Here is a 16931-nt window from a genome sequence, read left to right as displayed (position 1 = left end):
TCTTTTCAGTGGCCAGGTTGCTTCCGTGCGCATTGAAATCGGTATTCTTCGTGCGTCGCCAATCAAAGAGTCGTGAAAGAATGACCCTATCAATTATTTTGGCCGCGGTCCTGGCGGGTGGGACACCTCCCATACTGCAACACAAGCTCAATCTGCTCGGTTGCTTGAGCTGCTCAGCAAAGTTCGATAAGTTTCCACCGTGGCCATTAACATGTCCAAGGCCTCGGTTTCCTGCTTGGCCTGCTGTCGCGTCGCAGCCACAATCTAGAACGGGCAAGGGTGGCAGCAAATCAAGGGTTCGCCAGACAGTCAACTCTCGACTTGAACATCATGATCCAAAAAGTGCCACATTTGACAAGAAAGGGCCAAAGGAAGAATAGAGCGGCATGAAAATTCACAATCGACACCTCGAGGAGCACACTCATACCTCAGCGTCACAACGCGCCAGGTAGTCGGGGTTGGCAAGCTGCGCTGTTAGCACACCGTGGCTCTTCTGCACATTTGCCTGAGCACACAAAATCAATTCGAGCATGAGTAGCGGTGCTTTGAGCTGCTCAGCATGAGGCAGGGAGGTCTTACCATGCGTTTCTCGTACTGCTGAAGAGACTGTTGCAGCTCCGCCACGCTGGGCTGTTGCTGCACATACACGAAAACCTGTGGAAATTTCCGCAGCGTTTTCCCACAATCAATGACAAACAGACAAACGTCGGGTGCTTGCAAGTCAAGGCCAGATGAAGATGGGCAGCTGCAAAGCAGACCTCGGATGTCGGTGGACGCACGCTGGTGCGCACGACGAGCCCCGGCTGCGTCTCATAGGACCGGATAGTCTCCTTCAGGCTTGCGGGATCAACGACAACAGCATCGCTGATAGGACACACGGCTCTGAAAACGCGGATTGCAGTGCAAGGAGATATACGTCGGTAAGCTTTGGTGTAAACATTGGCATTGGCTGAAACTGATCCCAGTCAGACCAATCTTGAGAAAGGCGAACACTGTGACAACAGACTTGAGTATATGTTGTAGCTCCGTTTTTCGCTCGGCCGCGCTGCTCACGGCGACAATGCCTACGGGCTATAATCATTCACAACAGCACATGCCGATGCACAAGTGAGACTATTATTGCGATGAGGCCGCGATCTTGGTCGGATGACCAAAGCGGGAGTCATCAGAGATTTTGCAATGCCCATGTGCGCACAGCCACATACGCGAGACGCGCGATCACCACGAGCATCGGCAACAAAGGAGGATTGACGCAAGGCGCGAGCCGCCTCGAGGACACGGTCCAGTTCAGCCGGCACCGTTCGACCATATGATGCTGCCCGATCCACCAGAACTTCGGATAGTGAGAGAGGATCCTCCGCATGCCTGCAAAGGTTCGGTGAGAGATTGAGACTTTGACGAGTGTGGTGTGTACAAGAGATAAGACCCCCCAAAACAAGCGAAAAAACAAGATTTATAATAATGACAAGGCACGGTTGAGGCGCGAATGAATGGGCCGCTCAAAGCCCTGGGCATCTCACCGGGGTAGGCGTGTATAAATGTGCTCGCTGATATATGGGGCCAGGGGGTAATACAAGGCCAGTATTGTGCGCAAGGCCAGGACCATACATGCATGATCCTGTTCCCGAAAGGCGGCCAACTCGGGTGTTATCTGGCGGGTCGACATCAAGAAGCGACACCACATGAGCAAGACACACGTGTACGCAGAGGGGAAAGCCTTTGGTCAACTTGAGCTGGCTTGTTTCGCTTCCCCTGCACCAACCGTCTTGTGCAGCTTCATGTACTCCAGGTAGGTGTCACATAAATCCGCTTGAACAAAACGCTGTAACGTTTCCGTGGCTTCACGGAAGGCAAATGACTCAAGAGCGGCGGCATATTTGTCACGCGTCTCCGTCAGGCGGAGCAAAAGCCAGCGCGACAACAGGCTCTGCTGCGTTTCTGGCACCGCGTGCTGTACGTATGATGCCGCTTGACCTAAGGTTGTAGCCACTGCACCCAAGATTGAGCCACGCGCAAGTATGTACCCTTGTTTTGGATATCTTTGCCCAATTTGTTTGCGGGCAACACGGCAGGCACCCAGCTTAACGGACATGGCAGAACAGCGGGCTGTTCGGCTTCTGGATCGCTGAAACCCTGCACAAAGCGGGCCGCCTGCCACAGCTTGTTGCAATACTTGCGTGTCGCTTGCAGGGCTGGGACATCAACATTGCAAGCTTGACCTGATTCACAAAATCCATCGTGTCAGGAATGAGAATGAATCAGACGACACAAGAAAGGGTCGGCTGAGCTGGCGGTAGGGGGCCTACCACGATTTAGCTGGTTGAGGAGTGTCAGGCGAAGGGCATCTGCACCACACTCTGGGATGCCCTTGGGAAAATTGCGGCGCATGTGCTTTTCACGGGCAGCTAAAGCAGCTTTGTCCAGATTCTCTGGATTCTCGGCCAGCATGTCATTCAACGGCTTGCCATGTATGACATCCAAGGGATCAATGACGTTGCCGACCGACTTGCTCATCTTGCGGCCCTGGCCATCGCGCACCAGCGGGTGCAGGAGTACCTAGGTTCATACAAGCAGATCATGAAGGAAAAGCAATCGGGTAAAGAAGTGATGAGCAAAGCCGAGCAAAAGCGTGTAATAATTGAAAGCCCGCTTGTGACCGGAGGAGGCTTGGCATTTCAGGCCATTGGGCTATGCACGCTGGGGCTGAAGCGCCTCGCTTACTTGGCGAAAAGGCACTTGGTCCGTGAGAGCGAGGGAGAGCATGACCATGCGAGCTACCCAGAAAAAAAGAATGTCGGAGCCCGTTTCCAGGAGAGTGTTTGGGAAGAACTTGGCAAAGTCTGGTGTAGACTCGGGCCAGCCAAGGGCGGCAAAGGGGTAGAGGCCCGACGAAAACCACGTGTCTAGGACGTCTTCCTCTGGCGTGAGCGTGACGGAAGCTGCAAAATCAGCGCCATATTGTTGCAGCACCTCATCGCGAGCTGTGCCCTCATCATCGGCAACAACATATTCCTGCTTTCCGCAAGGTGCGGTGAAGCCAAAGGCCGGAATCTGATGCCCCCACCAGAGTTGCCTCGACAGGCACCATGGCTTAATTTCACCAAGCCACCGTTGCCATTCTTTGGCGTGAAGAGCCGGTTCAATGCTCAAGTGCCCATTCTCCACTCGTTCCAGCGCGCGCTATTGGCAGATGGGGTTCAATGAGCTGTTTGCCACATGGTGAATCTATCAAGGGCCGAGTTATATCCTTTCTTATCAGCGGGCAACCAAAAAAAAAAAAAAAAAAAAAAAAAAAAAAAAAAAAAGGAAAGCAAACCTGTGCCAGATCAGAGCAGTCCATGTACCATTGTGGGCAGAGCATGGGCTCGACGACATCGCCACTGCGCGAGCAGATGGGCACCGCCTGGTCAACGAATTTGCCACAATGTTGTTCGGGTGAGTGTTGCGAGCCGAGGAAAAGAGGACCGTTTTTAACGCTGCCGACCCCGCCAGGAGAGTGGCGCCATCATCACTTCCTAACCATGGCATGGTCAAACACGTTCTCCAGGTGGCCCGAATCCGTGAGCTGCTGTACAATGGCGGCACGAGCCTCGAGACGATCCATGCCTTGCAAATCGATCGGCACGCCTGATACTAAAGAAGAAGAGAAGAAGAGAAACGTACGGCATCGGGGTGATGATAAACAAAAGTCAGAACAGAATGCACGGACTTGACGCGTCGAATGTTGCAGACGCTTTGTTTGCGACCGGGGTCAAGCACGACGTCACAGGAAATCAAGAGCCTGACCAGATCGCATGGTGCCGTTCCAGTCAATGACACGAGGTGCAGGCAACTGATGTCGCTGGGCCAGCTCAAAGTCAAACTCGTCGTGGGCGGGAGTGATCTTGACAACGCCCGATCCAAAGTCGGCATCCACGCTGGCGTCACCGACGATTGGGAGCTCGGCGCCAGACACGGGATGTTGAATGCGGCGGCCAATCAAATGACGGTAGCGGGTGTCATCTGGATTTACGGCCACGGCTACATCGCCTGGCAATGTTTCCGGGCGTGTGGTTTGGACAGTCACGGCGCCCGATCCATCACAAAGGTCCATTCGAATGGCATACATGCGACCCACGTCGACGGAAAGCGGGCGACCCTGGCGATCTTGTCGAGGAACGTTTAATCGTGCAGGTCCAGTTACGCTGTGCATGTCTACCTCGATATCAGAGATGGCTGATTGCAGTGCAGGAGACCAATTGACAATGCGGTGCGCTCGATAAATAAGACCTTGGCGGTGCAAGCGAATAAAAGCGGAGCGCACGGCCTTGGTGAAACGTTGGTCCATGGTAAACACTTCTCGAGACCAATCGAGCGATGCACCGAGCATGCGCATCTGCAGAGGCCATCACGGTGAAGCGCGGAGTCATGAGGAGTGGTGCAGCTCAAGGTACAGCGGGTGAATTCTTGAGAAAGGTGCTGGGCGTGTTGGGCGCAGCTGGGCAATGGGTCAATTAAAAGTGGGCCTCCTTTCCCGCCACGCTCTCTCTACACTTGGGACGGCATACCTGGTGAAATATCCGGCCAGCCTTTTCATCTCTCCACTTGAAGACCTCTTGGATAAAAGCGTCACGCCCAAGCTGGTGGCGGGTGGTCTGCGTCAGAATGGGTTGACATGAGTGGGGGTGCTTCTTGGGGCCGTTGAGCAAAGGATGGGGACAGCAGCCTCAGGCCTTTCTGAGCCAAACCAACCTCTTGAGTTTTCCAAAGGTGCTTTTCAACGACAGTCTGGGTAGCAATGCCAGCATGGTCAGCACCTGGGAGCCAAAGCACCTGCATGGGCCCGGTAGAAGTGGGCAGATGTGAGAATGATGGCACACACTCGCCCAGAATGGGATTTTGAGGATGGCAAAGGCCACAGCAGCAACACCACATGGGAAGTGGTGAGAAAGGTGTCGCCTTACTTCGTGGCCGAGCATGCGATGCCAGCGGGCAAGGGCATCCTGCACAGCAATTGTCAAAGCATGACCCAAATGAAGCGTGCCCGTAACGTTGGGGGGTGGCAGCATCATGACAAACGGCTCGCTCGGGCGTGAAGGCTAAGGAAGAAGACCACGGTCATTGGGGTAACCAGAAGCGGCGGGCAGACAGGTGGGGTGAGAGGAGGTGTAGAAAAATCAGATTTTAGCAAAGAGCCAAAGTCTGTCACGTGCACGCGTTGGCTCACCATGCGGCTCCCGGCAAGGGGCTGCCTGATGGGGGCATTTTCGGGAGCAAAGGAGCGTCCAGCTTCAACTTCGCGTGCAGCAGGTTCCACGTGTGCGGGTTCATAGGCCCGAGCCAGCGGCTCGAGGCCTTGGCTGGCGGCCCGCCATTGTTGCCTGACCACACTCATCCGAACCAGCGACAGGGAGGGCGCCTGCTGGAGGCGTATCACCGGCCACATGGGGTTGGTGCGGCAAAAAGGGGCGCAGGCAAAGGCTCAGGCCATGCACATCTCGGATGTGCCCTCTCGCTCTCCTAACTAACAAAAGCTGTGAGTCAGATGACACCTCAAAATAACATGAGCCATGATGCTTGGCGGTCCAGTCCGAGTCAGCGCATGACCACCCCGATCCCCCCGCGCCTTGTCACACACACACACACACACACACACACACACACACACACACACACACACACACACACACACACACACACTCACTCATTCGATGTAAAATGCCGAATTTATTTTTGTCTTTCGAGCATCTCTTTCTTTTTTTTGGTTTTGTGTGTGTTGTGTGTGTTAAAAAAAAAAAAAAAAAAAAAAAAAAAGAGAGAGAGAAGCCTCAATTTTCTCTTTCTCTCTGTGCGAGTGAGCGCGAGTGAGCGTGAGTGAGTGAGTGAATGTGTGCTGAAGGGGCGGGAGGAGGGGAGGGGGGGGGGGGGGGGTTTGGGGGTAGACTTGGAAAGTGTAGGTCCATGGGGCTCATCCAAGAGGCGTTGCGTGCTGTAGGTGAAAGGCCGTGGGAGATGGCGGGTCCATCAAGCATGGTCGGGTGCCTTGCGTGCGCCTTGATGGCTGTTTCGTTCATGTCCCAGGCCTCGATCCATGCCTATGAGTACCTGGATACGGGTGAGCAAAGCGTTGACGTCTTGGGCCGATTTGATTGTTAGCTCGCCGCAGGATGGTGCTGTATCTGCCTCCAACTTACTCGAAAGCCTTTGTAGACTGGGAACGGTCTGGGGGTGATCCTTTGCCAGAAGAGGAGCAGCACCGGCGCGCGAGTCACGCTGGCGTAATGCCTCCCTCGGAGCAATTTCGCCAGCGCGTGGAGCTCATTCGCTCACTCCAAACGACCTCGGACATTATTGGTTTTCACGCTCACTGTATGTCACGCACCTGCACTAGCCCCAGGTCCGACCGTGCCTGCGCAACCTCAACCATCAATCCGACTGATCGATGCGTGTAGACGAGCCAGGGCCCGATGAACTTGACGCGCAGGCAAAAGAGCGCGCGGACCCGACGTCCCGCACCCCACAGCTTGGTGAACCCATTGTTCTCAACGCCTCAACGTTTACCGCAGGCAATCCGCTGGCTATTGGTGCGTAGTGTAGACCGCCACACTTGGGAACGAAGGGCAAGGCATGGGGCAGCAAGCTGACCAGTGGTATCAATATGTGCTCAGGTGACCGCGTGCGCTGCCTACGTGCTGAGCACGAGCGCCTCGGGACTGTCAAGGCACTGGCAGGCGAGGGCCTCTTTGCTGTCGAATGGGACGAGTAGGTGCCATAGATACAGCCTTTGTTCGAGCTTTCAGCGCTTGATGGTTTTTAACAAGTTCACGCTCCTTGACAGTGGATTGCGCGGGGAGCGTCATTACGGGGGTGCAGGCATTGATATCATGGTCAGCCCTCGCTTCTGCTTACCAGACTGAACAGGCGTGGGATGGTTTCTATTCTAGTCTTCTGATGCCATGAACTTGCCCCGACTTTCTTGATGCGCAGCCAGTGTATGATCAGCTTCTGCCCTGTGCGGCCTACGAGGCACACCCACACCGCTTACAATGGCGTCCTGAACTCCACCATTATTTTGCCGAGCAGGTGGGTGCAAGCGTCATGTATTCGTTTCTTGTTGCTTGCAGGTATGGTATTGCTGCAAGAGGTAGCACTCACGGGAGTGCCACCAACGAACCGGGGCAGGTTGCAGCGATTGATGAGCCGCTCGTCCTTCAAAACACGTTTGCCACCCAACTCCCCGCCATGAAGCTGTGGACGGTGGAGCACATTATCAAGCATATGGATCAACTCGAAGGCGTCAAGATCATCACGCGTCGAGGTATGATTGATCCCGAGCATCGTCTGCTGGATGGAGGGGCCCTCTGTGCACCCACGCTGCCCCTTGTCTAATCACCCTTCGACGCATACTCGTCGTTGCCTGAAACCGTATCTGTTCCAGCCACGGATCAGGACACGCCGTTCTTCTACAATCATGGTAGCCCGATGAGCAGTGTGAATACGCTGGTGGGGAACTACGTGCCCACCGCGTACACCCGCGTCAACATGAGTGCGGCCGAATTTTTCCAGCGTTGGAACGATACCACTCAATCCACAGCCGTTAGCCACAGCTGCTTTTTGCATGAGCTGCCGTCCGCGCTCAGCCGCGAGTTCCAGCCCGTCGAGCCTTTTGTGGTGGTACAGCCCGGTGTCAGCCCGGAGGATAACCATCTCCATCGTCAGACACGCGTTTGGTTCAGCGGTATGTGGCCTGGTCGGGTGATAACCGTGACCATTTTTGTATCTCTAGCTCACCCACAAATGCATTTCCATCTTTTTTTTCGGTTCTTGTTATTGTTGTTGTTGCGGGCTTCTTGCTTGGCCACGACTTGGTTGGGCGCAGGAGCACGCACCACGACGCCCGCCCATTTTGACCTCTTTCACAATTTCTTCATTCAAGTGCACGGACACAAGCGCTTTCTGCTGTATCCACCAGCACGTTGGCAACAGCTATACATGTGGCCCATTCTTCATCCAGCTGGACGCTCTATGCAGGTGCGCTCCAAGGCTTATGCGGTGCCATCCGCCGCCTGCTCGCTGTTTGCGTCCGGTTCACACTGTGCGTGGGCAGGTGGATTTAAACGGTGATTATGAGGATCAACAACGGCGATTCCCCAACTTTCGGCGCCGTGCCGAGGCGCTCGAGGTCGTTGTTGGGCCGGGAGATGGTGAGTTGATAATGGTGCAACAGGGCCGGTAGCCCCTGTCAGCTGAGCTTTAAGAGCAACTGGCTCACGCTTGATGAATGGGGGTGCCAGTGCTTTATATTCCACCGCTGTGGATTCATCACGTGACCTCTCTCGAGGCCAGCATCTCCGTGTCCGTGTGGACACAAAACCCGGCCATTGAGACGGCAGCTCAGGTATGCTGCACCGAACAACTCGCAGAGACCAGGAATGAAACACTGAAAGCGCCGGTATCAAGCTTCAAGGTTGCACGCCTGGTCGGTACATTAGGCATTTGAACAGCTGCCGCTGCCCATCAAGCGTGCGTGGTCGCGCGATCAACAACTGGCCGCACTTCGTCTCTCGCTGCAGTCTTTAATTGCGGTAGGTTTTGCATGGAGGCAGGCCTATGCTGAAGGGCAGGGGTCTCTCATTTTTGTGTGTGCTTTGTTTGCATTTGTGACGCACAGTCCTTGCAGTTGGACATGACCACGGCCGAGTTTGTCGACTGGACGCTGTTGCAGAATCGTTACCTTCATGTCGGCTCAGTGACTGAGCCTGAAGGTGCGTGCTGACGAATCTCTTGTTTCTTCTGAATGGGAAAAAGGCATGGGAAGCAGTGAAATGCATCTTCATCGGCGTCAGCTAACTCCAAGGACGAGCTCACTCTGTGGTTGTGCATTGCTCTCCAGGACGATTTTGTGAGCAGCCTGACTTGACCAGTGATCTGCTTTTAGAAGGTATGTGGTGCTGAAGCAAGGGATAAACTGTCCTCTGAATCAAAGGGAGAATGGTTTGATCAGAGGCAGCAAGCCAATCGGGGTGTGGTCGATGCTTGGAACGGTTTGATGAGTGCTGATCGTGGCATATAAAACTGTTTTGATGCAGAGGAGGAACTGTTTCGCGCTCATGTGCGTTCATTGCTGCGCGTTTTTCAAAACGTGCGCCGGTACGTCACCAGCCGCCAGGTTCTTATGTGCTGCCCTGCAGCGACACTCATGGATAGGTCCTGATCTTCTGGGCGGGGCGTGTGATGGTTTCATAGGCTGGGGGGTTTCGATCGTATGGTGATCGAGCTCGCCAACTATTTTGAGCTGGCAACCAACAGTATTTTGGCTGTCGAAGATGTGAAGCAGTTTTTTCACGACCTTGTCATCTGCTGATAGCTCCATCTCAAAGGTTGAAACCCATTGGTGGGCTTAAAAGTTGGCGGAAAAAAATACGGCGGGAAGCGGGTCTTCTCACGTCCATCTGCCGACATCCGAAAAATTTCCCGAACTTAAAAGAGAGCGCCATACTGGTCAACCTCCTTTTACCTACTGCCTACATCTGTCAGGCGCTGGTCGCTTGTCGGTGGCGCTGGTGGTGTGTGATATGTTGATGGCGTGTGGTGATGGCGTGCCGGTGGTGTGGTGCTGCTGTTGCGTGGTGCAGTCGCACCCGTTTGCCCATAACGAACACACTTTTGGATTTCCCTCTCTCCTTCAAAAGTGCAATCGGCATCACACTTACTCGTCAAAGACCTTGGAATGACACCGCACACACACATACACACACACACACACACACACACACACACACACACACACACACACACACACACACACACACACACACACACACACACACACACACACACACACACACACACACACACACACACACACACACACACACACACACACACACACACACACACACACACACACACACACACACACACACACACACACACACACACACACACACACACACACACACGCAGTTATTTTTTTTCTTGTCAGGTGGTTGCATGCAAAGTGGCAGCAGGTTACGACAAGGGCTTGGTATGTGTCTGTGGTCAAGGACACGCTTGCGACGTGCCGTGCCGTGGCATGCACGTACACCTGCCTTGTGTAGGATATCCATGTGTTCTGCTGGAGAAAGGGAGGGACAGCCTAGGGCAATGGGTGGCAGTGAACAGATCCCCTCGTTGGGGAAAAAGACCGCTTGTCGTTCGTGCTCACGCCTGATCGGCTGCTGTGGCAGGCTTTGAGTGACCGGCGTCATGACAGCGCCTCGTTTTCCCGGCCGGCTATCACGGCTTGCGCTTCTGGCCCTCGTCTTGCTGACCCTTACTTCAGAATGTTTGTTCTATTCCCGCATCTTTGCTGAAGGGTGACCTCTCTCTCTCTCTCTCTCTCTCAGCCGAGCCTTGCTGCATTGCGCGTGGATCGCCCTCACACTGCGCCCTGGGCGGTGGCATCTGTGGACAGGCACGGGTCGACGCCATCAGTTGAAACTGCGTCACGAAGTGCGCTCGCATTTTGTCATCTCCTCCTTCGGCCTGCTCCAGGATGGCCGCATCGACCTTCGTGTTCGAAATGTGCGAAACCTGTACTCCTATCCATTTATTCGCCTGGTCATACCGTTTTTGAGCATTGGAGGGTCTCACGTTTGGTGTGTAACATCTCAATACGCATTCTTAGCTCAAGATTGCTCATCCGCAAGGCACGCAAATTGGATTTGTGGTCCACCGTGCCAATCAAGAATCCATTCAATATGATGTGGTCGGTTTTTTTGCAGTCCCGTTCAAGCTGGCGTCCCAAGTTCTTCTGAGACTCTCTCCACTCACGTGTCACTGTTGCACAGAACCTCGATGCCTTTGGAGGCTGTTTCTTGACGCAGGATGACCCGGGGGACAACAATTATCGTATCCTGGTTCATCCAACCAACACTTCCTCTCACACGCAAGTCTGCCGCCTGCTCGCGCTCCTCATCACAAACTTGCTTGGCCCTCAAGCTTCACTGACCGCACTTGTTCATGTCTTGGACAGGCTGCTTGAAGAAGGGGACTTTGGACTCACGGGTGTCAACACGACGTTTATTAACGAGTACCTGGACACTTCGAACCGGTCCTGGTCACAGGTACCAAACAGAGTTTTCGCCCACGCTTTCTGTTTTGGCATGCTGTGCGGGTGTCCTTCCCTCGGTTGCTCACCCTGCATCATTCATGTTCGGTTTTCATCATGTTCAAGGTCTCGATTACGCTGTCAAGTGCCGCTGCCGAGGACTTTTACAGCATCAGCTTTGTGGGGTGCGGCATCCTTGCCCCAGGTTTTGATTTGGACGTAAGACAAACCCACCAGTGGGACATGGCATGAGGCAGCTCCCATGGTTTGATGCACCCGATGTCTGGTGGTGAGGGCTCCTCACGGTAATAGCATGTTGGGTTCAGCTTGAGATTGTAGAGGTGAATCATGGCAATGAGTATCTCGGGGCTGGCCGCAGCGGACTCCCGGCTGTTTTCATTTCCGGGGCCATCATCTTCGGCTTCGCCACCATTGCGTGGGCTTCAGTGCTGTATCATCATCGCGATTCGCAATATCTTTTCAAGATCCACTATCTCATGTTGGCACTGGTCTTTTTCAAGGTCTGCCTTGCATGCGAGCTCGCCACGCTCTTGCGCCTCTTTTGCTTACACATCGCTGTCCCTGTCCCCGATTGTCTTCTCATCTGCCTGTCACCTCTCCCATTTTCCATTCCACGATGCTTCTCCAGTTCATGGCTGACATGTTTCGGGCCATCGACTACAGCGTCATCTCTAAACACGGCACGCCTGAGGAGGGCTGGGCCATCACCTATTATATCCTAAATTTTGCCAAGGTCGGGCATTGGTGCTCGCTTTCTACTGCGCTGCTTTCCCTCTCACTCACCCTGACATCCCACTGATCTGAAATTTGGTCTTTGCTACGATTATCGACGTAGGGCATGCTGTTGTTCTTGACCGTGTTGCTGGTTGGCGCGGGCTACGGTCTCATCAAGCACGTTCTCGTGACCTATGAAAAGTATTTCATCGTTGGCGTGCTAGCCATTCAAGTTTTGGTCAACACGGCGCAGATTGTACTCGAAGAGGCTGACATTGGTTCCTCTGCTCGCGAGTATGTCAAGCTTCTTTCTGCCAGCTGTGCATTCCTAACACCGACTGACCTGCGGCTTAAAAAATCACGCATGCCCCTGCTAAACCAATGTGTGTTGTGTATAGCTTTTGGCGTGGACTGGGCCTGCTTCTTGACCTGGTGTGCTGCGTAGCCGTTTTGGTACCTGTTTTGTGGTCCATCCGTCATCTGCGCGACTCGGCTGCAGTGGATGGCAAAGCAGCACTGTCGCTGCGCAAGCTGCACCTTTTCCGCCGCTACTACATCCTTGTCCTGCTTTACATCTACGGTACGGCTGGCGATTGCATGCGCGCAGTCATCAAAACTCAGTTCTTCTGGACCCGCTTTCTCACGCTGTTGTCATGTCCCCTTTTGTCAGTGACTCGGGTCTTGGCGTATCTTGTGGAGCGCATGTTACCCTTCCGCCTCATTTGGCTTGCGGCTCTGATCGAGGAGTTGACGACGCTGGTCTTTTACATCATGACGGGGTCCGTTTTGCTACCCATTCTCCGCAATCTGTTTTGGAACCGGACACGACCAAGAGAATCAAAAACACATGGCACGTCCGCTAGCTCTCATCGGTTCCCTTGTGTCTTAATCGGTAGCATGACCTTCTCGCCAAGCGCCCAAAACGAATATGTGCGCTTGTCCAAGGTAGAGTTGGCGCCACCCTCCTGGGACCGTCCCTTTTGCTTGTATATCACAGATTTTCATGGTGTCAACCCTGTAGGACGACAGCGACGACGAAGACGAGGAGGTTGATCAGATGGAGATGCAGCCGGCAACGGACGCTGCGGCCTCCACACTCTCCCACACCCGCAAGGGACAAAGCCGTCTGAAAAATCTTGAAGACCAACGCCGGCGGCGTGAGGAAGAGGCTGAGCTGCGTCGACAAGAGCGCCAAGACGATTTGGACGAAGTGCTGAGTGATCTTGGCATCCCCATGTACGTTCCGACTCCCCAGTTCATGCCATTGGTCAGCGCCACCAACAACGCCAAGCATGCGTGCCGTTGATCTCGGGCCAACTGTGTGTAGAACCCATCAAGCCTCCGATGGCGTAGCCACGACTGAAGGTTTGTAGAGAGTCATAGCAAAACCAAAAAAAAAAATAAAAAAATAAAAATAAAAATCGACGGCACCAATCAAGGCTAAGCAATCAAAGACGCCAAAAAAAAGAAAGAAAAAAAAAGAAGGACATCGCCAAGCACAAGCATGGCAACCGGACGGGACTGAGCAAGGATCGGGAAGACGGAGAGCGGGAGAAAAGCAGCGAGGTCATCAGGATGCCCGGGTCAATCTACGTTAATTTTTCTCCTCCTCTCCCAGGTCATGCAGAGCTGCATCTTGAAGGCGAGTCCAGACGTGTTGCGCCAAGTTGATGTACTCAGTTCGCTGGACACAGACGCGTCGGCCAAGCATGGGCAGGTGAAACAACGATCACGATTGCACAGGAAGGATCAAAGGCCAAACCGAAGGGAGCGCAGAGGCTCACCAATGGACTCGAAGAATCAAGTGCGACGGGCCGGCCTGTATCGCAGGCCTGTCGTAGCGCGGGCAGGATGGGGACGTTGGCTAGGGCAGGTAAAACCGGGTGATCAGTGAGCAGCCCAAAAGGCGAGCTGTGGCCAGCTCCTTAAAGATGCCTACCAAGTACATCAACGTCGAGTTCTTTGGCCAGGCGCGCGGCGCCATCGTCCCCAAATAACCAGTGCTTTTCCTAATGACACATCGGAACCGGGTCAGCCATAAATGCTTTCCACACCCGATGACAAAGCCAGGTGTTGAAGAGCTTGCTCAGGTACGCCGGGGCCATGCAGCCACCTGGTCAGACCTGTGCCTCTTCTTGATTTACTCGGCTGGGACGAGCGCTTACTTCGCAGTTGGGGCAAGTAAAGTAGGACATGTTTTGTACCATTCCAAGCACGGGTACACCAACCTTGCGGAACATGGTCACACCTCTACCGAGTACAAACGGATGACCGGACGTGAGGCACGAGGAGGTGGGAACGTTTTATCAGGGCGCTTAGCGTAACATGGTCAAGTGCCTTGCTGACCGGCGTGCGTCAGCCAAAGCCACGTCTTGAGGGGTTGAGACGATTACGGCCCCAGAGACTGGGATTTCCTGTGAGATGGAGAGCTGGGTGTCGCCTGTGCCAGGGGGCATGTCCACGACGAGGACGTCGAGATCCTGCCAGCGGACCCCATGCAGGAGACGTTTCATGGCGCTAATGACCATCAGGCCTCGCCAGATCATGGCGTCTTCCTTGTTGACCAGGAAGCCCATGGACATGCTGGCAGCGCACAGAGGTTTGTTACATGAGTGGGTCTTGTGGACGAGCTGTGTGGGGGCATGGGAAAGCCTCAAGAAGACGCGCAGGCTCGAGAGAGTGCACCAACCACTGGAGGCCGTAGTTTTCAATGGGCAGTATCAACTTTTGCTCATCCACGGCAGGTTGTTCACCTTCCAGATTCATCATAATGGGTAAGCTGGGGCCAAAGACGTCCGCATCCAGCAGGCCGATACGCAGCTGCCGCCCGGCGACTTCCTTTGCGATACACCAACAAGTGGTGAAGTGAGTCAAGAAGGGCAGGCGGGACTTGATGAGGAGAGGAGGGAAGGGAGGGGCGTGCGCTCGGCGCTCATTCACCGACCTCAGGAAGCTGGGTCAGGGCCACGGCGAGGTTGACGGCGGTCGTGGACTTGCCCACACCGCCCTTGGCCGAGGAGACCAAGACCACGTGCTTGACGGAGGGAAGGGCTTGCTTGGTGGGCAAACCTATGGAACCAAGAGAGGCATTAGGCACTTCAAGTCACAAGGGCGTGATGTGACAGCAGGATGACGGCGCGCTAGTAGCCCTCACCGCGCTGCTGTCGCTCGGTCCGCCGCTTCTCAAAAGCCCGCATTTCCTCTTCAGTTCGCGCATACCATCGCAGCTGCGGCCGATCACTCCCGCCCCCCAGCGCCATCAGCAACCCCCCCCTCCTGGAAGCTCCATCCAGCCACCGCTGAACCACACCGCCTCCTCCTCCTGCCACCACCCGGCGCAGCATCGTGCTCGTCATGCTGACAATTTAAGAGAGAGAGAGAAAAGTCCAAAAACTTGTTTGTGTGTGTGTGTGTGTGTGTGTGTGTGTGTGTGTGTGTGTGTGTGATGACTTGGGGGAGGTTTATTGGAAGAAGCTTGCTCAAAGCTTGTTCAATGTGTCGTGGGGGAATGCATGTGCGACGTGTATGAGTGAGGGTTGCAACAGCAGCCAAGAGCGCAATCGCTCAGCCCTCAGCTCGAGTGGTAGAAAAAAAAATGGGAGTGAGTGCAATTCAATTTAAGCGGAAGCTCAGCTTCTCGCCGTCATGTCCATTCCAGTCGGAAAAGCAGGAGCAGTCGTGGGGGGCAGGCGCTGGTGATATGTCAGTCCACCTCATGTTAGCGAAGGGGGTTTGAAGCCTGCAGGGTCTGACCAAAGGCTTGGACAAGACGATGCAGCTGTTGTTCGCCAGCAGCGAGCTGCTCCTCAATTTGCAGGGCTCCCATATGCTCACGAACCTAGTCCAGTTCCGTTGGGTCAAATGTGGGCGCGTGAGTTTGTCACTTCTTTGCACACGCATACACCACGCCAATGCTGGGTAGCACTGGTGCCTGCGCACGCACCTGATGCTCATAGATGTCCGTGGCAGCGAGACACGCGTGGAAAACGTGGCTCAGCTGCTGGTACGCATCGCATGCGCCTTGAACCAAGTGTAAAAAAGTTCTAGTTTTATAACCAAGACCCCATCGCGGCACAGCAGGGTGTAGCCACATCAATGAAAGGGGAAATCGATACGAATCACCCGCACAAATTGACTTGAGCGCCTCAAGTCCACATGGAACTGAGCCGACACCAGGCACCGGGGCGTTGGACGACACGATCGTACTGCTGATGTTGGCGGTGGATGGGCAAAACTTGACGTTGTGCTTGCTTGTGGGGGCTGGATCGGCGTTCAGGGTGCAAGTAGTCGAGCAGTTTTTGCACATTGGCTTGTAACATGGTTAAATCGTGGTTTAGCTCTGTGGCCAACACAAGCTTGTGCTCTATCTCATCGAAACCCATCACCATGAAAACCATCAAGGCGCATGGAGAAGTTTCAGTCAACGAATGGATGGGCAAGGACAAGAAGGAAGAAGGGAACCGAGCTGAAAAGGAATCATGGAGAGGAGCCAATAATCATCACGCACCCAAGGTTGATGTCAAGAGCCAGTCAGCACTCGAGTCCAACAGCTGCATTAGCTCCAACTGACGTTGTGCCTGTTAGATCGCGCGCGCATATCACGCGGCAGCATTTGCGCACGGGGGGCAGGGCAAGCGCGATGGGAGTAAGAGCAGGCGGTGAGCATGGTTTTCTGCTTCTGCGTTCTTCCCGAGGGGTCGGAGCCCCACCAACCTCAAGAAGTCGAGCGTGTGCGGCCGTTTCTTGCAGCAGCTCGGCGTTGGCTTTTGACACTTGAGCAACAGCATCCTGCTGCTGGGGCCCCATGTGCAGTGCAAGACCCGGGTATTGGTTCTGAAAGGCAAGTCCTAACTGCCCCAGTCCCTGCATGTGCGGCTCATGATCAGCGCCAGCCGCCCGATCTTGCGCCCACACATTCATGTCGGTGGGGTGTGCTGCCGAAAGAGAGAGAGAGAGAGAGAGAGAGAGAGAGAGAGAGAGAGAGAGAGAGAGAGAGAGAGAGAGAGAGAGAGAGAGAGAGAGAGAGAGAGAGAGAGAGAGAGAGAGAGAGAGAGAGAGAGAGAGAGAGAGAGAGAGAGAGAGAGAGAGAGAGAGAGAGAGAGAGAGAGAGAGAGAGAGAGAGAGA

At 54.4% G+C, this 16931-nt stretch overlaps 5 protein-coding genes across 5 annotated transcripts in view; 2 read left to right on the top strand and 3 right to left on the bottom strand.

Annotated features, from left to right (window-relative positions):
• Positions 1–93: 93 nt before the first annotated feature.
• Positions 94–5048, bottom strand: MONBRDRAFT_21619 (uncharacterized protein; the record flags this gene model as incomplete). The annotated part of the gene is made up of 9 exons (XM_001747796.1): positions 94–110; positions 2307–2556; positions 2722–3180; positions 3317–3403; positions 3521–3627; positions 3787–4375; positions 4548–4634; positions 4732–4812; positions 4944–5048. The coding sequence occupies 9 exons, from the start codon at positions 5046–5048 to the stop codon at positions 94–96; spliced, it is 1782 nt and encodes a 593-aa protein (XP_001747848.1).
• Positions 5049–6009: 961 nt separating this feature from the next.
• On the top strand, positions 6010–9483 carry MONBRDRAFT_33410 (uncharacterized protein; the record flags this gene model as incomplete). Its single annotated transcript, XM_001747897.1, has 14 exons — positions 6010–6094; positions 6190–6376; positions 6546–6563; positions 6967–7062; positions 7104–7297; positions 7418–7717; positions 7859–8010; positions 8087–8183; positions 8274–8377; positions 8472–8564; positions 8651–8744; positions 8873–8920; positions 9069–9129; positions 9226–9483. 14 exons carry the CDS (start codon positions 6010–6012, stop codon positions 9341–9343), a joined length of 1647 nt encoding a protein of 548 aa, XP_001747949.1. The 3' UTR covers positions 9344–9483.
• A 744-nt stretch (positions 9484–10227) lies between these two features.
• MONBRDRAFT_27427 (uncharacterized protein) lies at positions 10228–13112 on the top strand (the record flags this gene model as incomplete). The annotated part of the gene is made up of 12 exons (XM_001747896.1): positions 10228–10306; positions 10436–10619; positions 10649–10729; positions 10997–11087; positions 11198–11290; positions 11398–11592; positions 11721–11825; positions 11928–12100; positions 12205–12386; positions 12477–12585; positions 12703–12751; positions 12828–13112. 12 exons carry the CDS (start codon positions 10228–10230, stop codon positions 13110–13112), a joined length of 1626 nt encoding a protein of 541 aa, XP_001747948.1.
• A 1009-nt stretch (positions 13113–14121) lies between these two features.
• MONBRDRAFT_10109 (uncharacterized protein) lies at positions 14122–15162 on the bottom strand (the record flags this gene model as incomplete). Its single annotated transcript, XM_001747795.1, has 3 exons — positions 14122–14436; positions 14751–14875; positions 14961–15162. The coding sequence occupies 3 exons, from the start codon at positions 15160–15162 to the stop codon at positions 14122–14124; spliced, it is 642 nt and encodes a 213-aa protein (XP_001747847.1).
• A 1174-nt stretch (positions 15163–16336) lies between these two features.
• The window catches only part of MONBRDRAFT_10108 (uncharacterized protein), a gene marked incomplete at both ends in the record, with an annotated part of 5441 nt that continues 4846 nt past the window's right edge, over positions 16337–16931 (bottom strand). Inside the window, one exon of the mRNA XM_001747794.1 lies at positions 16337–16740. Within this exon, the coding sequence (XP_001747846.1) occupies positions 16337–16740 (404 nt within the window). The remainder of the gene's footprint in view (positions 16741–16931) is intronic.

This window comes from Monosiga brevicollis, genomic scaffold, assembly GCF_000002865.3.
Source record: "Monosiga brevicollis MX1 MONBRscaffold_19 genomic scaffold, whole genome shotgun sequence".
In the NCBI taxonomy this organism is placed as follows: domain Eukaryota; class Choanoflagellata; order Craspedida; family Salpingoecidae; genus Monosiga; species Monosiga brevicollis.
Note: the sequence above shows the minus strand (reverse complement) of the source record. Positions and strands in the feature narration are given on the sequence as shown.